This window comes from Aythya ferina (genome assembly GCF_964211825.1).
Source record: "Aythya ferina genome assembly, chromosome: 1".
Lineage (NCBI taxonomy): Eukaryota > Metazoa > Chordata > Aves > Anseriformes > Anatidae > Aythya > Aythya ferina.
Window position 1 is genome coordinate 122,869,941 of NC_140296.1, and position 26,062 is coordinate 122,896,002.

Here is a 26,062-nt window from a genome sequence, read left to right on the forward strand (position 1 = left end):
TACCACGGGGTCCATCCCCCAGGAGCAAGCTGCTCCAGCACAGGTCCCCCACAGGCAGAAGCTTCCCCCAGACCCCGTGCTCCTGCGTGGTCTCCTCTCCATGGGCTACAGGTCCAGCCCAGGATCTGCTCATGCAGGTGTCCTCCACAGAATAGCCCCCTCCCCCCCAGCCCCAAAACCTTGCCGGGTAAACCCACTACAGTTGGTTAACATAACATAACATGCCGTGTGTCATTTTAGGCACATAATTTGAGATTTGAAGCAATTCTTGCTTTCTTGGCTTAGCAAAGGACAGAAAAAAAAATGATTCAGCCAGGATTAGTTTGTGTTGATACTATTGATCTGGATCCTCTTGTGACCAAAGGTCATGCTGACTGCTAAAAAGAGAAAGTGGTTGAGCAAAAGGCCACTGACTTAGAGAGAGGCTGTTATTAGAGGTAAATATTGTCCATTCTTCTGTATGCTAAGCTGGGATCTCTGCAGAAATTATTGCTTCTGTTTTATTTGACAGATTTCAAGAAGCCAATTCTGAGTGCTGAACCAAGTAATACGAATAGCATGGTTTAGGAAAAATACAGATTTTCAGTTTAGTGGTCATATTCTGCCAGTTGGATTTTATATATAAATGTACATATACGTGTGTATATATATACATACATATACATTTATATGCGTCTATGTATGTGTACTTATATTTGCATATGTGTTTGTATATGTAATTCCTAAGTTTTTGTTTTATTCCAAGGATTTGGCTGCAGCTGAAAAGAGATTAAGTTGTTATAAAGCGAGATTGCCTTCCTTCAAAGCTTGTGTTAGTTTATGCTGTGGCATCTGAATACCAGAATCTGAGCAATATTTGTTTTGTCTGTTTTCTTAAGGCTACATACACAGTTTAGTTTTGTGGCTGTCATCTCAGGTTAGTTACTATCTCCACATACTGCAAAAGACAAACAAACAAAAAATATGAATAGATAATGCTTGCTAGACCCTGATAAATGATCTGTTCTGCATTTATGGTTTTCTTAGAAGTCTTTGGACTTCCTGTCTTTCTAGGATTTTCTAGTATCTTCTCTTTGTGCTTCCATCTCATTTCCAAGGTCTCTAGTATGTACATGTGAGGATTCCACTGTAATAAATATGCTAATAACATATATAAGTCTGACATGGAAATTTGGTAGTTCAGGAATCAAATTTCATGAACTGAGTATTCTTTGTTCCTGACTGATCTTTAGGTTGAAGTACTGTAACCTCCTTCTTTTCTAGGCTCATTGGTCAGCATTCTGATGACTGAATTTAAATGGTTCAGACAAATGCACTCTGACTATACAGAGTGTTGAAGTCTACTTTCATGTTATCCTTAGTCTTTCTGATTTTTGCCTTGCATATTTAAGGAAGATTTTGTTTGTTTGTTTGTTTGTTTGATGTTGTTGTTTTTCATTTGCTTGGTATTTCATGCAGTCCAGCTTTTACTAGAACTTACATTATTAGTTCCCCTACCCTTACTGAGTTCGTAGCTGATAATAGCATATGACAGTGTGGAATCAGTTTCATAATATGAGCTCCGCTAGTTGAATACTGATTCTTTAGAGCTTTGAAAGTGATCTCTACAAAATCCAGTGACTACTGCGTCTGAAGAGTAGAGAAGCAGCACTGAAAACTTACTGCAGGGTGAGTCAGATGAAACACAATGAAGGAACATTTTAGGGATTTCTACAGTTTCTGCAGTCATTGGGAGTGACGTTGACATTTTTCAAGGTAAAATCTGTGTCTCTGGAGATTTCCTATATGAGTGTTACATGTCATGCAGCCTCACTTAAGCTCTTTGAAAGCTTTAAATGTTCCATAGTCTTCATTTGTCCTCTACAAATAGTAAGTTTCACAGTGACTGAAGCACTGTCTTTACTTGTTGAGCAGACCTTGACTATGTGCTAAATGCAGCAATGAACAAGTTGAGTTTGGCTTGATTTCATGGATTTTTTTTTTCCAAGATGGATAGCTTTTAGTTTTGTTTTCTAAAACCGTAGAAAAAACATCTTCTGAGCAGTAGTCTATAAGAAAATTAAATGGGGAGGTGTGGTGTCTATGGGTTACTGCCTGGTTTGGAGGAGCAAGTTAGCATGTGAAGTCTCAGCTTGTCTGCTCTGCTTATGCGTGACTCATGAAATCATGATACTTGACAGCACATCTGACAAAACAGGATGGGCCTCTAACAAAGGCAAAAGAGAAAGTAGGGGGTGCAGTGCAGGCTGTAGATTTGGCAGAAAAATATGGGCTTATGGCAAAAAAAATGGAGCATGCAGGTACTATGGTACAGCCAATGGTGAGGAGAAATGAAGTGTGCTGTGGGTGTGTTACTTTTCACAGTTAAATGGAGATTTTTGATATGTGCATCTTAAAGAAAGGAAGTATTGTATATTTATTTCATCAACTCAAGAATACTTATATTATACGAATGCTCTTAAAGAGGATGAACTAAAAGATTTTTTTTCATTAATAGCTCAAGATAATGATGTAGTTCATGGATTTTAAATATTTCTGCAATTCATTTTATGTTTATATATCACACTTTATATTGTTCTGCAAAGGTAACTCCTTCATATGGGTCAGTAGATAATTTTTGGAGCTGGGTTAACAAAGGATCATAGTCAGCTGAATTTTCTCAGACTTTAGCCTACAGCTATGGAAGGATGCTCCAGATTGGCAGTTTCATAGATAGCAGGGTTGATGTCTTTAAGGATGCTAGATTTAAAATGAAACTAGACTTTCCTGTTGCTTCTCTTGCTATGTTAACTTAGATGTTCTGTGGACTGCAAATGTCTGTGAATGCTCTGTTTTCATCTTCCCTCTATTGCAGACTTTCCATTTTCCATTTAGGGATCCAGAGAGTTTCCACACAATGCAAGAACAACTTCCGTTTAATTATCACTTTTTCATTCTGAAGAAATAAGCATAGTGAACTATTTTACTGAAACTCTGAAATAAAGAGGAGTAACAAGTTGATAGTGAAAGATAAATTACAGCCTTTGCTATTTTAATAAGTAGCATTTATTCAGTTACAGAACCACATGACTATTTTCCGTGATTATATAAATTACAAGATAACCCACATTTTAAAGTACAAATAATGATAGTAACAAGCATGTAAAATTTATAACTAATTTATCGATTATTATACTAGACTGAACTCTAAAAGACTGCAACTGATAAGTACCAATAACCAACCACTCTATTTTCCTTTTATTAACTTTATAGATAACATATTTTTTAGTAAAATGGTCTTGTATTTTCAAAATACTGCTGTTCTTACTACCTTGTTTACGTAACATACTATGTAGATTTAATGTGTCCAACCTTGGTCTATGGATTTTGATTATTTCTGTTAGATTCCCAAAGGGAACGAGAGCTTAGGCTTTCGTTGGAACCTGGACACATTTGTCACTGAAAAAATGGAGGTTCTAACATATGTATATATTATACACATACATATGTATGTATGTATGTCTATTTTATATGTATGTGTTTTATTCATATATATATATATATATATATATAAAAGCTGTAAAGACCAATAGAGTTCTGCATATACAATAAGACAGATGGCTTGATTGATTGAAAGCTGTGTGCATACAAGGACAATTCACATTAAATAGTTACCTGTAGATTAGGTTTTGACACTGTCCCCCATGATATCCTTGTTTCTAAATTGGAGAGACGTGGAATACTGTGTATGAGGGACATGGAGAGATGTTTATTCTGGGCTGCCTCAACAGAGCAGTGGGCAGCAGGTGGAGGGAGGTGATTGTCCCCCTCTGCTCTGCCCTTGTGAGGCTCCACTTGGAGTGCTGCATCCAGGTCTGGGGCTCCCAGCACAAGAAGGATGTGGGTTTGTTTGAGTGCGTCCAGAGGAGGGCTACAAAGATGCTCAGAGGGCTGGAGCACCTCTCATGTAAAGAAAGGCTGAGAGAGCTGGGGATATTCAGCCTGGAGAAGAGAAGGCTCCAGGGAGACCTCACTGTGACCTTTCAATACTTAAAGGTGTCTTAATAAAAAAGACGGAGAAGGACTCTCTACTTGAGTAGATAATGATAGGGCAAGGGGGAATGGTCGTAACTGAAAGAGAATAGATTTAGGCTAGACATGAGGAGGAAATTCTTCGCTATAGGGGTAGTGAGGCACTGGAAAAGTTTCCCCAGGGAAGTTGTGGATGCCCCATCCCTGTAGGTGTTCAAGGCCAGGCTGGATGGGGCCTTGGCCAACCTTATTTAGTGGGTGGCATCCCTGTCTATGGCAGGGGGGTTGGAACTAGATGGTCTTTAAGGTCCCTTCCAACTGCAGTCATTCTATGATTCAATATCCAGCCAACAGGCATGGCATGGGCATACTATGGTCTTCCTCTTCATGGGAGTGCACTAAGCATTAACAAACTTGCCCAGAAGAGTGTAGGTGAGTTCTGTCCTCTGTATCACTTCTATTAATGGCAGTTTCTATTCAATGGGCAAAATTTGCTGAGACCAAATATGGCTTCCAGAAAAATATCGTGCTTATAAAGACTTGCTCTATATCAGTAGGTCAGAATTTGAAGCAGTTTTTTGGTCACAGAAGTATCTTTTGCTTCTCTTTTATGGCTTCATGGGAAAAATACTGACTGACAGCAACATAGCGATGTGTTGCAGGAATAGGAAGGTCATCTAGCTTCTCTAGGAGGTAATGGTCATGGGGACTTGCAGTACTTTGAGCTGTACTGTCCACAAACTATTGAGCTTCCCAAATTTTAGAGCACTGTGGGAGCACAGCTCAACAGAGGCCTCTCACAGTATAGCAGCAATGCCACAGCCTGTGGTTTAGTCAGCTTACACTCCCCAGCAGCAGTGCTGCAGTTACATGCTCTTGGGATTTGGTTACACCAGCAATGTCTCAGAGGCATTTTTTATCCCTAAGCTAACAGATGTAATTATAACAGATGGCATCACTTTTGCTTGCTTGGTTGTGTTTTGGTCAAGAGTGGTGTTGGGCAGCAGAACGAGAGTCCTTCCATTTACCTTGTGGTGATTCCTTGAGTTTCCTTACTGGCTATATCCCTAGGGGGAAGCTCTTCTCCCTAGTATTCTGTTGAGTCCTCTCAGATGGGAAGTTTCCAGCTGTGGGAGGAAGGGTAGTGAGTGAGAGGCAGCAACCCTGGAGTTCGGTGTGCAGGTGACTGGTGGATGATGAAGAAGAGATCTTTTGTAGCTGCTGAAGAGGGTTATTAAATGTGCCTACTTTGCAAGTGTGGAGGTCTTTTCTCATTAACTTGTATTTGAAGCCACCTTAGTTCCAACAGGTCTGAGTTTTCTTCCTTTCCCTTGTTTTCATTTGTGCCCTGAGAAGAGCAGATGTCAGTAATTCTGAGCCCTCAGAGAGCATTGGGGATCTAATGCTTGGCAGTAAAGGAGTAGCTGGTTCTGCTGTAATATATGATCATGCTGGAGCCGATGTGCAATGCTTCTCCTGTATTCAGGATTTGAAATTTGCAAGAATGGAGGCAAAACTGTATTGTGTTCTAATCTGGGGAAATACCTGAAGAAGTGCTTTGTGCTTTCCACAAACGTAAGGTTTCCTTCTCTGCAGTGTTAGGGTAGCTTTGTGTGATTTAATGGATCTTCTCTTCCTTCTTAGCAGCTACCTCGTTCTGTTCCCTTATCTTCTTGCTGAAGGGAAATGCGGCCTGAAGGATCAAAATAATTCCTGCTTTTCCTTATCTTTCATGATTACCAAATTGTCTTGAGCCTTGTCCTGAGTTCATTACAGTTTCAGAATTTTAAAGAAATTAGTCTCATAGTCTAACAGTATTTGTCACCATGCAGTCTTCACACATTGTGTCAATTTCTGCTTCTGTGACCTTTTTATTATGCACATCTGAAACAGAGTCTGGATCAGATTCTGGATCAGACATCAGAGCTTGCAGTACTAATTTCAGTCCTTACCTGTACCGTTTCAAAGGTACTGTTTCATAAGTCATTACAAGAACTAGTTACCGGGTTAAGAATGTTTTACTCTGAGAAAACGATCTTTCTTAATCAGTACACTCTTGTCTTAAAAAAAAAAAAAAAAGAAAAAAGAAAGAAACTGATTGAAATGTATATTATGAAAAATGGCTTTCGTTCTCTTCTGAATGCTTCATTTGTGCTGGTCAGCAATCAAATGACCTTAATTTGCAGAAAGCTTAGATGCCTTCATGCTATATGAGAGGCGTTGAGAATTAGGACTAAAGAAAATACTCTGATTTCAAAATATCAAGCAGCTCTTGTATGTTTTTGCCAGCCTGACAGAATCTATTATTTGTTGTCTGCCTGAAACTTTTCTCAGATTTTTATTTGAATAATGCAGCTGTTATAGTTAGTGAATCAACAGCATTTTGTCTGAAGTCCAATAAATTAATTCCCTCTTAGTTTATATATTATCTTAATTTGTTAATGAAAGCCAAGGAATTAGCAGTACTAGGTGGGAACTCAAAAACAGTCACAGTTGTCAATGGTTATGAACCTCTCACTTCTTGAGAAATCAGGCTGTTGTGCTCTGGAGGCATTTATATTTTAACATATAGCAAAAAGATTTCCCTTAAAAGTTTATGTGTTTTCTTGAAAGAAAAGGAATTTAATGTAGTTCTCTAATGGTACAACAATAATAATAATATTTGTAGACATAATCACTTTGAAGTGGTTTCTGTCTGTTTCTTTCTCAGTACTAAGTACTTTTAAACCACAGTCACATTCATGAACTGCATAAAGGTTTAACCCTCAAAATGAGGTGCTGTTAGAGTTGAGGAAAACATTCCCCAGCTTCTTCTTATGTTTGTGGTTTTAACTGCATTATAAAGCTGTAAGTATTTTCTTTAATAAATTTTCGCATTGCAAAGGCATTATATGTTGGTTACAATACCTGGAATGGTGCCATCAATGAATTTGGTAGAAATCTGCAGCTAATAGAGTAATCCTATAGCATCATCATAACCTGACAACCTGCTTCAGGACTGCATAAACGTTTTTCATTGTCTTCTGCCAGGAGAGATGATACTGGGGTTCATCTCTGGTTAGAAGTCTAGTCTTGAATATGATAGAAATCCAACAGCTGTGGTAACCATTGTTTTCACCCACAGTGTAAATCTGAGTGCTCAAGAGTAGTCTGCAATTTAGAAAGATCCACCTGCCTTTTAAATCACATTATTCTAGAAGACAGGGCAGAGGAAAAGAAGAAGAGAGAGCAAAATAATTAACATTGAGAATTCTGGTACTTGGACAGAAATGTCCCCAAAGTGTCCTAAAAATTTATCTGGCAATTCTCTCTCCCTGCTGCACAATAGCAAGGACTTCGATTATACCGACTAGCTACAGCCCATTACTTTTCTTGGCAGCCTTCCTGGTTAGAAAGCACACAAGTCTATTTATAGGTTGCAGGCCAAACCACCTCAGAAGCTCCAGTACTTTTCTGAGTAGCAGCTGTGGTTTACATACGGAAGACTTCATGCCTGCCATAACAAGTCACAGCTCAGACTAACCTTTACCTGAAAAGAAAGTGCAAAGAAAAAAAGGTTGTATTTCCTCTTTCTAATATGGGATATACTTGTTGCCCCTGCACTTAATGATGACAGTAATAGGAGATGTCTGTAAATGACTGAAGCAAAAGGCCAGTAGCTTACTTCAGAGACAAGTCTGTCTTCTCATGATGCAGTTGGTAATTTATATAAAGATAAAATAAATATAGTTCCCATGAAGAAGCAGAATTTGTGCATTATTTTCCTGAGAAGTGAATAAATAATACAACTCTCTATTTATTATTTTGTTACCCTAATAAAAGAATGATTATTTACAGAATGGGCTACTGCCTTACCAATAGGAGTGGGTATTGTTGGTACTGATGTTTAACAGTTGGCTGCTTCATTCATAGCTGAGTTTTGCATTGGTGGCTGAGGTATTTCCTTCAGTGGAGGTGCTAAATTACCAGTCTGTGGAATCTGTATAAGAGCTATATAACAAGAAGGAAATACATATTAGGAAAACTTTCGCTGTTTTCTTTCTCTTTTGCTTGCATTGTCTTTTTGTTTTTGTGAAACACAACTGTAGAAATCTTGATAGATTTACAGAAGAGTTAAAATTATATATATTTGTCTGGAAAAAAATAGATACTGAGGGATTGGAGGATCGCAGTCTGATTTAGATTTTTAAAAAGAAGACTGCATGATAGTTTTACTGCTTTGTACATGTCTTTTCACAGGAATAAAATGGCTACTTAAAAGGTTTTCTAAGCTAGCAGAGAAATTTATTAAGGGCTTGAAATTAACGCCTGACCAATTCAAATTGGAAACTAGCTTCATATTTTTAGCAATGTTTGTAGTTAGTCTTTGGAATGAATTACCAAGGAAAAATGTAGGGTCTTCATTTCTTGAAATCTTAAGTTTTATTGCCTTTCTGGAAGCAGGCTTCTGTTAAACAAACAGTATCGCATTTAAAGGGGAGGTCAGAGTAGGTATTTTCATACTCCCCTGGAATTTCATATATGTCTGGAACACATATCTGGGATGAATGGACCTTAGTGGAGAGAGTGATACTGCTCCTGAGAAGTTGGCGTGTGTACAAATCTGACATGCCACTGGTTATTTAAAAGCCTCTGCCATTAATATATTAGACAATACCAGCCACAGATACTATAACTGCATGTCTTATACCCTGCTGGTGATGAGTAAATGCAAGATGAATAAAAGTTGCCCATGTTACTGGTTGAGAATGCTACCAGTAAAGGTAGGTCATGTAGGAAGCAATGATATATTGACTTCATTGGACTTCATAGGATTCATTGCAGAGAACAATATTACAGAGGTTTACTTTTTTTCAGAGAAATACCATTATTTGAATGAGACCAAAAACATTTTTAGGGCTTCACACTTCTGCACAAGCTGCAGCTTAATAATCGATGAACCAACAGAAAAAGAAGAGAGATTTTGCCTTTCTGTTATTGGAGAGGCAGAAGTTGATTTTTCTGCTACTCACTTCTTTCAACAAAGAAGTAGAAGATAGTAGAAAATAGGTAATGATGAAAGGATGTTTTTGTAAGAGCTTTCATTAAACAACCAATATTTGACTACTTTTACCTTTTGTAACAACACAATATATTGTACAGTAATTTGAAATAAATTCACTCCTAGAGAAACTTAGAAAATCTTGGCAAATGAAGTACAAATCTGGTTTAAGTTTAATAATCTGTCTTGCAAAAAAATTGTCAAAACATACCTAAATTAACACAGGACATTTTGGCATACAAAGTGCCTTGGTGCAGAGCTTGGAATTTGTGATATTTGACTAAAACAAGGCTTAAAATAAAGCAGAAACTGCCCAGATTTATGCTTTGCCACCTGTATTTCTACCAGGCCTTTGCTAGTAAATGATTAGCTCAGCTTTGCCCTTCACCATTTCCTTCATTTGATGAATTTCTTCTCCTAGGCTGACTGTGGAGCAGTGAAACCAGGGCCCAACTGTGGCATCTGCATGGTGCTAGAGGAACATCATTGCTGGGGATATGACTGTGGGATAAATATCCGAGTAGTCTGTATCCAAACATAATGTTTGTTACAAATCAAGGTTTTAAAAGCAGGTGTCATTGTCTTGGACTCTGTGATAGGTAAAGTAGGATGGATAATGCACTGGTTATCTGCAGGCATGAACAACTTTAAGTTGACAAAAATTTAACGTATTGCCTGTATTTCTTAAAAACACACACACACCACAAAAATAAAATAAACAAAGGAATAGCAACAACAAAACCCTTTCCCCATGAATCTCTATGTATCAAAAGCTATTTTCCTCTTTCAGACACCATAGACTAGAAAAATGAGGCAGAATATCTTGTATGGGGGAAATACGAGATTTAGCATTATAAATTAATTTCTTACCCCATTTTTATTACTGAATCCTATCAATTAACAGACATAGCATGAAAATAATGTGCAATGCATATATTCAATGAATAGAAGAAGTGCTTCTACTTTCCAGTTGAAGCAAAGTGACTGTAGTAGTTGTAGTCAGCAAATTACATGTAGAAGTGAAAGAAAATTACAATTATTCAGTGTCATAAATGCAGTAAAAGAGAACAGCTTGTCTTGTAACCCTCAATTCTAACATCCCATGGATTGGTGGTGCAAAAATAAATACTCCTAAAGCCGGTAGACAACCTTTTCTATTGTTTACCGTAAGCTCAGCTTTGAATTTTGAGACTTTAACTTTTTAGTGATTTGCAAAATAAATATATTAAGTCTATAGTGCATATTTGAGATACTAGGTAGATAGACAATTCAGAGACTTTAACTGCTATTTGATAAATATTATTAAATATATTCCTTATTTATGTCAGAGGGACCACTTCTGATACTATCAATGTGATCTTACAGTGCCATTAACAATAAGTTTGTCAGGTGATTAATATGTAATCAATATGAATGCTGAAGGTTAGAATATAAATATTGTTGTGAACTGGATTTAAAATCTGCACCTCAATTTAAAAAAAAGTAATTATTTTGTTGTGAGTGGTTCATACTGTGCTACTGCTGCAGATCTACTTCCTGAAGTAGATCGCAAAAAATGTGGATCTTGCCAAAGATTACAGTAATGGTACAACAGGGCTGCGCTGATAGTGATACAGCATCAGGAGTCTCTGCTGGCTCTCTTCATCCTGTAGAGAGGGATTTGGATTATTGGATGCACCATCTTGCTGTCAGTTACCTGGCATAGCCTCAGCATGAAAGCTGTGCTTCAGCTATAGCAGTGTTTCAGCTCTCTCAAATTCTACAAAGCAAAATCCTTGGAGGAAGGCAGAGCTCTCATTCTTTTTAATTTGGATTGCCAAGATCCCTTCTGATTCTTGTCCAATAAGATCTAGAACTGGGTTATTCTGAAACTAATACTGTATTAGTATGGCAGGCTCTGAACAGTGTCCTGCTTCACTGAAACATGCAGACTTTCAGCAACTGGCATGGAAAAAACGGGATACAGGAAGATGTCTGCTATTTCTGTTCTATTCCCAGAAGTAAACAGTCTTTTCTAAAAATGCTAATGCTCTTTGGAAGTTATTCAGTATCACCAACTATAGTTTCAAATCCCTACTCATCTTTAACCCATGTTAACTAATGTGATTATAAATTTTAATGCAAATAAGACATAAATGCTTCATACCTCTGGCATCAAACATGAATTTAGTTTGTATAAGACACGCTACAAGTGTTTGTTTGAAGTAGCAAAGTCATAGCTCATACTTGTCTCACCAAAAGGGCTTACTAAAATACTGTTTAACCAGCTGTTAATTACCTATTTCATGTGATTTACATGGAAGGGCTGATTAACTGTGGTCTGTGATGTACTTTATTTCAAAATCTGATAGAGTAGTTATGTGGCCCAGGAGGATTATAAGAGTGATGAAATGCAGATAACGTTTAATCTATATCTTGCACTAGAGAAAGGGGAATTCTTCTCCCTTATAATTGGATGCTGAAAATCTTTCTTTTAAAAAAATGGTTTTACAGTAGAACTATTTAAGGTTGACTGTCTGATATTTGGGATGCCTTTTAACATATGCACATTTAGTATTATATACAGTATTGAACTAAACCTAAAAAAAAAAAAAAGCAAAAAAACCAAATAGTTCAATGAAATTTTGACAGACTCTAAATAATTTCCTTAAATTCCAACTTTTTTTTTTCTTAAATTACAACTTTTTTTTCAAATTCTTTTTATTCAGACTTGAGTAGCTCTATTGCCAGTTTTTTTTTTCTTTTTTTTTTTTTTTCTGATAGTATGTATGTTTTATATGTCTCTTGCTTAAGAAATGAAACTCTAGATTAACATCTTATGTTAATAAGTGTCAAAAATGAGTACATTGATTTGCAGAAGTACTGGTTAACTGAAATTTTTGGAGATGTCACTCACCTGTTTTTCTGGGGCAGGAATGAAATTACTACACAAATAACAAATTGAAACTGCTTTCAATAAGTCATTGAATGTGAAGGATTTTTTGTGTTGTACCAGGGACCTCCTGGAATCATCCAGTACTAAACAGATACTAACAGAGCTGATGCAAATTATGAATTTGAGGAATTGCTGATAACCTGACTAAAAAGTTGTGAGCAGTTTCCTGTTAAGTAATAAAACCATTCAATAATTTGGGTAGCACTGCGCTGCCTAAAAAGCAGGTTTGTGACTTCAGTATCTACATTATCTTGTAGGTGGATGAACACTGAAATGTCTGAATGAAAGTCTTTTTCAAGTATTTCTTTTCACATATTGATGTTATAGAGTAGATTCCTTGGAGCAATGGAAATGTTCAAAAAATCAAGTGAATGAACCTCTAAACCACTTACCACTTAAAAAGCCTGAGTCAAGATCAGGTGCTGTCTTTTTCAATACGTTAGCATCTGTATATTAGTGCAATTTTTTCTGACTAAAGTGCCCTTGTGTAATATATATATCTAAGGATATACATTATTATGCATAGATCTCTCAGTTTAAAAAAAAAAAAGTGTTCTGTGATGTTGTACGTGGAATTTTTCTGACATATTACTGAATAAGACTGAGGATGAATCATCACTGGATATCATCAAACAGTCCACTTTTATTTCAGTGCCTCAGAGGTATATTTTTACAGTATTCCTTACTGCTTTGTTCCAGTATAGCTGGAAAACTTACGGAATATTGACTTAATTTGATGTATAAAGTTGAGTTCTTACAGTAAATCTGTGAATTAGAATATGATCTCTATTTAACAATCTGTTACTAGACAATCGTTTCATTTTCATAAATGATTAAATGTCTTGATAGCTAATGGTCTGGAGATTTCTGGTCACTAAATTTCATAAAATTGATTTTTAAAAAAATGTTGATTTATTAGGCTCTGCATGTAATTGCAGAGCCTAATTTAACTTTGAAGGAAAACAGGTTAATTATAGAAAGCATTTATTTTGTGCTTAGAAGACTTCCTATCAAATGCCTTGTTATTAGAATGCTCATATTTTTTCAGAGAAGTAGGATCTCACCTTATCAGTAGAAATTTTCTATTCTTTCTTTCAGCTCTATGTCGATTTATTGAAAAGCCTAAGCAAAGTAGGTTTGGGGGAATCTTCTCACCTGATAGAAGTAAAATCTTGTACATTCTCATTGCAGGAATGATGCTTGTGAGCACAAAAATGGCCCATTTTAAGTAGTTGTATATTTTTTCCTGAAATATTTTGCTTCTACTTTGACCAAACTGTGCATTAGATACCAGTGTGTTTAGTAAAATTATATTTAAATTAATTTAAATTAAATATTTAAATAATATAAATAATATTTAATTATTCTAAAAACCCTGGACAAAGATTTTCTTCCCCATATCTGCATTACCTAAAGTAGATATTGAAACACTTTCAGATAAGAAGGCAATATTATTTAATCATCTGTTCTCATCTCCTACAGACTACAGAATTGGCCATATTTGAAGTCCAGTGGTTGTGGGTTTGGGGAAAATATTCAATCTCGTTTCAGAAATTTCCAGTAATGGCTAATTGCTTTCTCTATTTAAAAGAGAAAGTGCAGTATTTATTCTCAAGCTCTTTTCTGACATGGATGAAAGTTTAATAGATTATTTTAGTTATATAACTTTTCCATAGCAACTACAGGAGGAATTAATATTTGGAAAAATGGCTTTCTATTTTTAGAGACATTTAGTTTGGCAAGTCTTTTGACCTTTTTTAGAAAGACTTATTAGATGCTCACTTTTCACTTTATCTTCTGTTCTTGCCAGTAATTATTCATAACAGGTAGCTATGAGGATAATCAGCACCTGGTGATCACTTACAATTTGATAAAAATTCAACAACCACTTAAATAAATCTGTGCTATAAGAAAATATGAGAAGCCCTAAGTTTTCATTTTGTGTAGAACTTATATAGCCAGTCTTCTACTTTTTGCTTAAAGAGCACAAACAAAACTTCCTAGTCTTCTTTCAGACTAGTGTCAACAAATTTGGTGGTCAAGTGTACAAACAGAGATAAAACAAATACTAACACAACATTCACACTTACCTCTTAAGTTCAATGTTTTATGGTATAAAATGACAGTAACCAGTTGCATTTTTTACCAGTAACTGTACATGCTGTAACAGGTATGTGTAATGTATGTACTGGTATGCAGAGATATATGGAACAAATACTGTTTTGAATATTAATATCTAAAGGCTGAGAAAACAGAAATTAAAAATGGCTGAATTAAAGCTACCTGTCTGGTTTCTGATGTAAGAGAGAGTATGTTAGGCTACCATCTGCACCCATTGTATATAGATGGCCAATGAATGGTATATTTTACATAGCCCTTATAAAAGGCAGTAAATCAAACAAAATGTTTAATTATCATTTTTTGTTTATTTATATCTCTGTATCTCTATATGGTGTTCAGCAGACTCATTAAAATGATCTGCTGTGATTAGGATGTTCCAAAATATACAGCCTTCTCATTTCTAACTCAGTTTAGGTTTCCATAACCTTCAGTGTACATAAGGGCCATGGTGTTATTTTTTCCAGTGCATTCAGTCTGTAGCTTTTAACCAGAAGTGGTTGTAAGCAAGATTTACAGATTTCTCTGAAACAAGAGCACTTGTGAATATAATAAATACATCATTCACTCACTTCTACAGATTTCAGTTTTCACTCATTGATGCCTTTCTTCTTGTTTTTATTTGCATTAATGAGCTTGCTGAAGTTTGTAATTACCTGAAAAAGAGGAAGCTCCCTGTAAATCCAAACTCTTAATGTAATTTGTTACTACCACAAGAAGTAAAACCTCAAAACACAGAGCTTTTGGGGTGGCTGCCTAGCAACATGGAGCTGTTAAAGGCTCACAGCTAAATGTCTCCTTTTTGGAGGTATGTTTAGGGCTAGGTCATTTCTGCTTATATATATATATTTATAATTATATTATAATTTATTATAATATTTATTATATATTTATAATTATATTATATTATAATTTATTTTATATATATTTATTTATATATATATAAACACACACACACACAACTGGCTTTTATGAAATTATTTATCTACGTGCTATTTGCAGAACATTGGTAGAGTCATTGCTTCTGAATACCTGCTTTTCACCATTTGCTATTTGAGGTTTCAGATTGATTAAATTCAGTCACATGGCGACTGTATTTGTATTCCGTTTCTGGAACAGATGATTCCTAAAGTGACGAAGTTCTTCTGAGATAGTCTTACAAGGAGGTGAAAATATATGGCCCTGTGAATGTTGATAATGCTTTTGGTATCTGCAGATATTTTCAGAAACAAAATAGCTTCTAAATTCTTAGGAATCAAAAAACCTGTGAATAGAGTTGATACAAATTTGTATTTTACTTGAATAAGTGATCACTTATATTTTCCATATCATTCATCCAGCTGTCCAACTGTAGTATATATAGAGACTTGACATTACATACAATCTATCTTAAAGTGGTTTAACCAGAAGAAGTCAAAGGAGCCAGAAGCAAGTCTTTCAGCCTTTACATATAACTTATATTTAACTGCTCCTGTGATTTACTGTGCTAAAATTTGTATCCATGAATGGAGAAATCTATGTCAAGAAAAGTAAACAAGACAAAGGTCTTTTTAGACCAAAAGCTCCTGAGTTTTCGTGCCAAAATGTTTTTTCTGTTTTTATAAAACACACCACATTTAGCATCCCAAGAGAGAAGCTTTTCTTTGCATAGGGGGAAAAAGAAGAGCTCTTTATTTAAGCAACTGGATGAACTCAACACAATGAATTTCAGTGTAAAAAGTGAATACATATGTTTAAAACACAAACAAAAAAACACTGAGAATTATTCTTTAATGAAGCAGTTTGCAGTGAAACTACAGCAAATAAAGGGTCATGATTTGGGCCATGAGGGCTATGATTTGATTGCATATCATTTTTAAGGAATTCAGTGAGTTCATTTACATGTAGTTTAGAGAACAGGGCTTGGAAGGGAGGGTTCTTATTCTTTGCAAATTAAAGGAGAAGTCTTAAAAACTATAAACAGTATGATTTCCCAGTTTGCTAAGGTAATTAAGAGTTGTCACAAAGAGGTACTTTAAAAAACAAAAAAAAAAGTATATTGAATTTAAGGAGTTACAAAACACTGTATGCTTTGTATAAAACACATGAAAGAAATTGTATGAAAGAAATTGGTACCAAGATGATGTGTGGCTTTGTTTTCGATACTTTTAAGACAATAACGGAAGTTGTAAAGCATACAGAAAAAAAAAAAATCTTAAGAACTATTCAAGATTCAACAAAACTATTGTGTGACATGAGAATAAATGAGTTCAGGGGTTTGTATTTGTGTTTGTGCAGAAGGTGGATAAGATACAACTTGGTCATTGTTTCAAAGCATTTATAGCAGGAAACTTCTGCTAGTAGAAAGTTCTTTAATTTAGCTCAGAAAAACATAAGAATATCCAAAGGCTTGAAACTGAACCCAAGTGTATTGATTCTATATATAGCATTACATTCTTAATAGTGAGGATAACTAAACACTGGAGCAATACACTTCAGAAATCATGGATTCTGTGCTGTTTGAAATGTTTAAATGAAGATAGAATATCTCATGGAAAGAGAGAAAAACTCAGCTGGAAGCCCATTTGAAGTATAAAACCTAGGATTGTGTCATTTATTTTTACCAGAATTTGCATTATCATTAGTACACAAAGAAATCGTGTAAGTGAGATTTCCAGAGATTCCAAAAAGTAACTGTAAAACTGTAAATATTCCAGGAACTAAACTTATCTATGTCCAGAACTGCAAATGATAGACTTTGATGTTAAGGCAAGATGATATTTTCATAGTTATCTTTTGACAAAATCTTTTATCTTGTTATTTTTTGACAGATACAACTGACTAACCTAACTGGTGGTTTTAGTTGGTTAGAAGCTTGGTGGAATCATTTGACCATTTTATTCTTTAGTTATTTAGTTAAATACATTGGGCCTTTTTAAAATGATAAATCACTCAAATCAGGAGTAGGTCTTCTGCAAGAAAAAGCTGTCCTATATTCAAATAACATGCTAAAGCAATTTTACAGTTGGTTTATGTAATGGAGTATCACCAGCCCACAAGCATCTGCTCTTAGGGTGCTACATGTTCCTACTCAAACATGTACTAGTTAGTGCAAATCAGATGACAGGACTTTCTTCATGCAGCAGTGCTACTTCTGCAGCACCCTACAATTCCTGATGCTTCAGAGGAGGGTCTGTAAAAGGGGGTTGCCCTTTTCTACATGTCTTTAAACAACAGCAACAACAAAAAAAGTCTATAATGGCTAATTCAGACCATTGTTTCTGTAATTATAAGCCCTTACTTTTGTGTTTGTTTCTGTACATAGATTGCTTTTATTCATGGAAGAAGTTCATTAATTAGTCAAAAAAATGTTGGAGTTGCTTATTGACATAGATTGATGTCATTTTTTCTACTGACAAATTTTGGCTTTGGAAAAGGTGATATAAGTAATATATCAGTTTTTACTTATTATTGTGTATTTTTTGTTAGTTTTCATGCCTTGGTGTGAGGTCCTTTGTCTTCAGCTCCTCTCCCTTGCAAGGAGAAACAAATCGGACTACAATCCTTATTATTTCAAAAAGATTTAACATGGAAACACTTGGATCTGACACTACTAGAGAATCACCCCATCTGAATGAAAAAAAAACATGTCCTACCTCTGGATGTTCAGGGCCTAAGAAATTAAATATGTTCTGCAGGTAACCCTAGTCTCAACTCCAGGGGTCAGTTCTAAATATCTACACTTTTGATTCTCAGTGAACATGCAAGAGTTTCATATCTTCACATTGTGTTAGTACTAACTCTTTGAGAAGAGTGAGAGACACCAGATCTATATGTATCAAATACTAAAAATGTCATAGAATAAGAAAGTTGTGGGATGCTGACAGGATGTTCAGTCATAGGTCATGCTTATGAGAAGCTTTGCCCATTGGTACCTCTCATATGTTTGTAATCATCTACTCTGACAGGTGTTTGAGATACAGTGAGTACGGATATGACATTAGAATATCATATAAATATTAATTAACTGGTCATTATACAAGTGATCAAAAGGATTTGTAAGTAGAGTTTGTATCAGGTTGTAATATTGAGAAATGGAAAATTTCTTTAACTTGTGGTGGGATGTTGAAAGTGTTGAGAGTGCATTAATAAGGTGCTATGCAAGACTGCATGAAGCTGGATTCGAGTATTTAAAATAAGGCATCCAAATAACTGACTTTTTTTGTTGGTGGTGGCAAAACAATGATAAGATTGGGAATAACTATCCTTTTCTGGGGTAGTAGTCAAAAAAATTAGAGGCTATGAGAATCTGTGTTGTTTTATTATTATTATTATTATTATTATTATTTTATTATTTGGGGACATTTTCATACTTTTTTTTTCAGACTTATGCTCTTCTGACCACTGAGAAAAAATGTTTTTTCTGACTCTTCAGATTCTCTTACTTGCAATGCAACAAGGGAAACCTGAAGCAATGTAAACAGTGTAGTTCAGGGGAGATCATGTGATGCTTCTAACATGTACAGTATGGTGAAATATTTTCTGAAAAGCTGTTGCATACATGTGAATACAGAGCAAAATACCCTATTTCACACATACAGATCTTAAAACCAGAATTAAATGTTGTTATTACTGTCACGCTTGATCCATGTAATTCTAATAGTACTTGTTTCATTCTGGATCCCAACAGACATCCAAAAGTTTTCATCTTTTTTTCCCTTTTATGTATAAATTAGTATAAAATATGATAATCTGGCAAGTCTGTGAAGGCCCCTGGAAGATCCAACATACTGATAAGAGAGAAAAGAAAGTGACTTTATATCAGAATGACTACTCATTTATTTGAATTAGTCCTTCCTTCAAAAATACTCAGAAATGTTCCACTCTCCCTGTTAGCAAAATCCTTATTTAATAATAAGGCAAAAGTAAACGAAAAAAATCAGTCCAAAGTCTGCTGTATGTCCTGATAGAGAATACTGGTATGAAAAGATTTGATGAGGTAAGGTTTTACTCCTCCATGCTTGGCAGCAAAGCTCAAAATTTGCAGAAGATGGAATAAAGTGCCAAGAACAAGTGCCAAGTCATAATATCTCTTAAGCTCCTTCTTCTGGAAGGACCTCAGCACAGCTCCCAGAATGTTTGAAAACCACCATCAGTCAGTGATAATGCTGCTGCTATTTCAGCATCAGTCCTTACTTCAGGGCAATTGGCCAGACTGAAGCAGACGGCATAATTTCTCTCTCATTTTAGTAATTTGTGAAGTATTTCAGGGTGAACACTTAAGCAAATAAATGCAAATTATTGGAGAATGCTTTGTTTGTTTGGAATACACTGAGTGAAATCATCTACTTTGTTAGGACACTTCCCAGAAAACTGATTTAGCATGATACTGATGCTGAAGGGTGATAGCTGCTTTATCAGGGCAATACTAGCATGATTTTCATTAAGGACAATCATTAACTAGTGCCATGGATCTATGTTGCATATAATGCTTAAGTTAAATCATAGAAACATAGAATGATTTGGGTTGGAATGGACCTTGAAAATCATCTAGTTCCAACCCCCAATGAATGAAAGTCTCCAGTTGGTTTGAAATCCCCAGTGGAGTTGCTTGTTCTGTTGGTTGGTTTATTGGTTTGTTGTTTGGTTTGTTTTGGCACTAGTATTGCTTCCTTTTGCCATACAACAAACAGTAGGGAACAATGTAAAAAATGAGTGCCACAGAGAATTCATTCAAAATGGACCAAGGGATTATTGTAAACCTTCAGAATGTATCATATACTACCATATAGCCTTATTGGCCATTTTAAGTAGTTTTTCTTAAATGGTGAAGAGTTTCACATTCTTTTATCAGTTTGGTAACACTGTAATCTAAAACTACCCTCTCTTAGTTTACAGCCGTCATCCCTTGTCCTATAATTCCATTCCTTGACAAATATTCCCTCCCTAGCTTTTCTGTAGGTCTCCTTTAGGTAGTGGAAGGCCACTATAAGGTCTCCCTGGAGCCTTCTCCAGGCTGAACAACCCCAACTCTCTCAGCCTGTCTTCATAGAAGAGGTCCTCCAGCCCTCTGATCATCCTCAGTACCCTCCCCTAGACTCACTCTAACAGGCCCATGTCCTTCTTGTGCTGTGGGGCCCCAGACCTGGATGCAGTACTTCAACTGGGGCCTCATGAGGTTAGAACAGAGGGGGACAATCACCTCCCTCCACCTACTGGCCACTCTGTTGATACAGCCCAGGATGCAGTTGGCCTTCTGGGCTACAAGCATGCTCACATTGAGCTTTTCATCCACCAGAGCCCTCAAGTCTTTCTCTGCAGGGCTGTTCTCAATGAGTTCTTCACCCAGTCTGTACTCATGTCAGGGATTGCTCCGACTCAGGTGCAGCACTTTGGACTTGGACTTGTTGAACCTCATTAGGTTCACATGGGCCCATTCTCAAGCTTGTCCAGGTCCCTTTGGATGGCATCCCTTCTATTAACTGCACCCCTCAGCTTGGTTTTATCAGTAAACTTTCTGAGGGTGCACTCCAACCTGCTGTCTATGTCATTGATAAAGATATTCAACAGTACTGGTCCCAAGACAGACTCCTGAGGGACACCACTTGTCACCAGCCTCCACCTGGACACAGAGCCATTGACCACCACTCACTGGATGTGGCCTTCAAGCCAATTCCTTGTCCACTGAATGGTCCACCTTTCAAATCCATCTCTCTTCCTTTGTCAACTGACGCAGTCAGTCCATCTCAGAAGGCCACCAGACCAACCAGTCACAATTTGCCCTTGGTGAAGCTGTGCTGGCTGTCTTGGATCACCTCCTTGTCCTGCATGTGCCTTGCCATCGCAGAAGGATCTGTTCCTTGATCTTCCCGGGCACAGAGGTAAGGCTCACTGGTCTGCAGTTCCCCGGGTCCTCCTTTCTACCCTTTTTAAATCCAGGAGCGATGTTTCCCTTTTTCCAGTCACCAGGGACTTCACCTGACTGCCTGGACTTTGCAAATGTGATGGAGAGAGGCTTGGTAACTCCATCAGCCAGTTCCCTCAGGACCCTGGGATGCCTGTCATCAGGCCCCATGGACTTGTACACATTTTATTTTCATCAGGTGGTCTCAAACCCGCTCTTTGTTTACAGCGGGAGGGGCTTTGCTCCCCCAGCCCTCATCTACAGGGTCAGGGACTCAAGAGACGTGGGCAGCCTGACTGGCAGTGAAGGCTGAGGCACAGAACTTGTTGAGTACCTCAGCCTTCTCCATGTCTGTTGTTACCAGTTCTCCCTTCTTGTCCATCAGAGGGAGCACACTCTCCTTGGCCTTTCTCTTCTGGCCAACGTACTTGTAGAATCCCTTCTTGTTATTCTTTGCATTCCTTGCCAAGCTCAGTTCCATCTGTGCCTTGGCTTTCCTGATCCCATCCCTGCACATCCAGACAGCATCCCTGTGCTCTTCCCAGGCCAGTTGTCCCTGCTTCCACTGCCTGTGCATTTTCTTCATGCACCTCAGTTTGACCTTGCTCAGCTTTCCTGGTTTTCTGCCCTCCCTGCTTGCTTTCTTACACAAGGGGATGGAGAGTTCTTGTGCTCCAAGGAAAACATCCAAAAGAGTTGCCAGCTCTGTTCAGCTCCTCTGTCCCTAAGAACAGTGTTTGAAGGGATCTTGTCCACTAGATCTTCAAATATGGAGGTGTTTCACCTGTTTCACTCAGCAATGTTGTTAATAATATCATATTTCATATTCCTCTCTCCTTTTGTTTTACTTATTGTTTTTGGTAATTTTCTAGATCATTAGTTTCACATTAAACTCTCTGACTCAGATGAGGAAGGCCATTATCTAAGTTAGGGAGATTGAAATTCAGTGTGCAGGGAGAAAGATCCAAAGAGAACAGGGAACAGGTAGAAATCTACATTTGTGATATATCTGGACAATCGGATGTTTCTACAAAGCAGTGCATCAATGTTAATTCTGAGTGAACTAGGTGGATTGCCACTGGGGTTTTATTCAGGCTAAGAAATGGTCTTGGTAATGTAGTTCAGAGCTAGACCTAGGTACCTCTATGTGGCACTGCATCGTACCGTGTTGATGAGACAGAGAGCAATAGTTTCATGTGAGCTTTTATGTAAGCATGAAATGACTCACTCTAAAAAGCATTTTCTCATATTATAAAAGAAAGCCTGCTATAGAACTGTACATCCTTAGTCCTAAATCATTAATTTTGTAATGTTTTCGTAAGTACAAAAATCTGATACATTCGTGTGTTTTATGAATGAATAATAAGTAAAGAGAAACTTAAGAGGTATCCTGCTGATTTTTTTGTGTTAATTCATGCATTTTATTTCACAGGGAAAAAAAGCAGGCAAGTACAAATCACTCACAGTTGCACATGTTTCAGGCTGATGGTGTTGATACTTTAATTAGAACAGTGGGAAGTCAGCATGAATTCTTTCGTTTTACAGAAAGCAAGAAGAATTGAGGTTAATTAAAGGTTAATTAGAGATTAATTGATCGTTATTTTTTTTTCCCTCTTCTGGTGATGACAGAAATGTTAGAATCCTTGACTTTAATGGCAACAGATTGGGCAGGCCTGGTGTTGATTGCTACTGCCAACATGAAAGTGGTGCTGCAGTTTTGCAGCTCCAGTTCTTAATCAATGAGGTAAGTATACATTTACTTGGATTCTTTTGCAAACGTTTAGTTCAATAAGGCAATTGGTGTATTATAATTGAGTGATACAACTTTTCTCATTGACAACTCTTGCCAACAAGTAAGTGGCATACATCCAGAGGACATTCATCGTACAGATTTTTAGAAGACTATTTATGGGACCGCGTGCTGGGAAAAGTATAACGTTAATATACATCAATATAAAGTACTGAGCAAAAGCTAGTCAATACTTGAATGTGTGCAGGTAGATGTAAAACCCTTTCAATTACTGAATATGCTGCATGGTTCTGTTGCAAATAGAAGTTAATAAATGAGTTACATTTTTTTGTGGAAAGATATTGATGGTGATTGGCTAAAAGCTCAATAGCTGCAAATACACTACTATTTGCAGCAAAGATGAGCAATTGCAAAGATTATCAAATCAAGTTCAGATGACATACAGAAACAGTGAGAGATTATAGCTTGCTGTGTGCAGAATGTCTCTGGAGAAGACAATAGGCAAGAAAACTTTATGGAGCATCTAAATCTGCTCAGCTGATTTTTTTCAGAAACTCGTAACTCTGCTAAACTATGAGCTAGTATTAGTTCAGTTTTCATACATTTTCTTCCCTGCTGTAAGAAAATGCTTTTGACAGTTTCACATCCTTTTTCTACATCTTGAGGTATCAGAGCTTCTCAATTAGAGTTTCATTTATTTTTTTTCTGAACTTGTTTGGAAAAAATGCCTGAACTGCTGAAACTCAGGAATGAGGACCAAATAAATTATTTAGAGGAAGGTAAAAACAGAGAAACCAGAATCAGCTGGTCATTCATAACTAGTAAAAGCCCTAATATACAGGGTTAATTGACTTCTGTGGTGGAGATTCTGTCTCTGAGGTTGGTCCAAATTCTTTGGGAAATGAGAATTAAAGCATAGATTATGTTGTATTAGAGAAGTTTTACCTTCATAAATTGCATTTGCATACATCAGCATTGAAAAGAAGAGTTTCTGGGAATCAAAGGGAAATTTGAAATGCAAGAAGAGAACTTTATCTCCATCAGACCATCATAGTTGTTACAAACTGATCTTTCATTTACCTCGTCAGCCTTCCCCAGGATAAAGTATTGTCTTCCATTTCAGCAGTATCTAGTTCCTCTGTGCCATAGGAGCATGTAGGGACTGATCCTTGTACCAGACCTAAATCGAGGTGTAAGTTTAGTAAACCACTGCAGCAGCAGTAAAGAGCTTCCTCAGCCGTCCGTTTTCACATGGCATCACTGTTCCATGATAAGGAGAAAGATAGAAGGAAGGAGAAAAAAGCAGTTTATTTCCAGCTGTCCCAGCAGATGGAAGTCAGACATTGGATGACGTCCGTTTCTTTGGGAACAGAAGCAGAAACAGACTTGAGAATATTTCTAATCCATGACAAAGAAACCATCCTTTTGTCTACATCTCTTAGTTCTTCCTTAGTCTTCTCCCCTGCTATCTGTTTCTACTTTTTTATCTGCATCTTTTCACAGTTCCAGTTTTGAGTTTCATGTTGTCTTGATATTACTACTAAACTGTGCTTGTCACTGGCAGTTGTTTGTGTGTCCACTAAACTCTTTTTCCTGTAGTTATAACCTTCATACTTAACTTTTCAAGTAAATGCTGGCTGTCCTTTTCTTTAATCTCTATGTTTGTGTGGGAATACAGGAGAGTTCTTGTGTACAACTTTGGTTTTGCATTTTAAATTGATGGAGTTTTAATTTAACTTTGGCTGATCTTGTAATAATTGAAGTTTTTGCAATTACCAAATTTATTCCAATCAAGTATTATTTATGGTGGAATATATTTTTCTAGAAGAAAGCAACCATTTCTTATAAACTGTAGAGTTTCCTACAGATAGATCCTTGACAGTGAGGATGACTTAAGAATCCATGGAAATGTGACATGTTGTGCCATATTTTGTGTCTGCTCTAGGGTGCTTTGGTCAGTGCAAGTGCAGATGATACGCTTCATTTGTGGAATCTCAGACAGAAACGACCAGCTATCCTACATTCTCTGAAATTTAACAGAGAACGGTAAGACTATATAATGCAAAATAAACATTTCATTAAAAAAAAAAAGAACAACAAAACACTATTTCTGAGATTTCTGATAATACATGTTTGTTAGTTTGTGTTTCTAAAGGAGTATATAATTGTGTCTTGATTTTTTTTCTTCTGTTTGAATCTTTTTTTCACGGAACAAAAATTTTACTTTTTCGTCAGCCTTCTCAGAACTAGAAAAAATAGTAGTTGCTTTTTGTCACAGTGTTTTTCATTTAACCTTCTATTTGCATGAACAGTGGTGTAGTTGTGGTTTTAAAGACTAGACACAGGCACTTCACCTTTAGGCTGATCTGTTGGTTGGCACTAGCCAGAGGACCTCAACTGGCTGTATCAGAGAAACAGTTCTTCTCTCTACCTTAAAAGGATTTTATTCTTGTAAAATACTGGAAATTAAGCAGAAATAAATTGTGAATTTATGAAACTATGTAAATGTCAGATGAATCAGAGTCTGCTTTTCTAAATTTTACCTTATCAGTACCAAATTGTAAAAACCCTGCTGAAAATAGATTAAATGAGTGGTTGTTATTTTCAAACAAAGTCAGAAGCTGAGCACTTTAATCTGTATTTAGTCATTCAAGTAAAGCCTGCTACAATATCATGGAGGCTGAATGCTACATTTGAATTAATGTTACAAAAAAAGTTTTGTGTTTCTGTTACAAAATTAAGTCAGTAGCCAGAAGAATAAGGTTCAGTGCATAAATGCAGCAGTTATTTTTTGTGGGTTCTTCTGTACTTCATCTTCGGGATTTTATTATTTTTTATTTGAATATGTAGCTATAATGCATAGTATGGTTCTGACAGTGACATTGTAGCTCTCTTATTCTATATGTTCAGCGTTTCTTGAGGCGCAGCAGCTTTTTTAGATATTTATGTATTTACTTGTGAAGTGGTGAAAGATATCAGTACATCGTGGCTATGAAGTAATAGGTTTTGCTGCAGCAAATCTAAAAATTGTTATGGAAGTAGACTTTTCCTTTGTTTATTATTCAAATACATATAGTGTTTGCACTTAAATGTCATTAAATTGCAGATTTTGTTGTGGGAAGTATTACATAAAAGAAAATATACATCCAGATTTCAAAGAGTTTATAATCTACAGGAGAAGCATATCAAGTGGTTTGGATCTGGGTGAGGGAGGATAACAGAAATTATATGTACCTTTGCTACCTGCTTCTGGACAGTAAGCCATCGTCTTATATACAATGAAATATTTGAATCTTGGTATTCTTACCATGTGCATAAATAATC

General features: G+C 36.5%; 1 protein-coding gene across 9 annotated transcripts in view; it reads left to right on the plus strand.

The window, feature by feature from the left end:
• The window catches only part of STXBP5L (syntaxin binding protein 5L), a 196,862-nt gene that overhangs the window by 50,136 nt on the left and 120,664 nt on the right, over positions 1-26,062 (plus strand). For all 9 annotated transcript variants that reach the window (XM_084500832.1, XM_084500833.1, XM_084500838.1 and 6 more), the window contains exons 3-4: positions 22,651-22,732; positions 24,684-24,784. In XM_084500832.1, the coding sequence (XP_084356958.1) occupies positions 22,651-22,732; positions 24,684-24,784 (183 nt within the window). The remainder of the gene's footprint in view (positions 1-22,650; positions 22,733-24,683; positions 24,785-26,062) is intronic.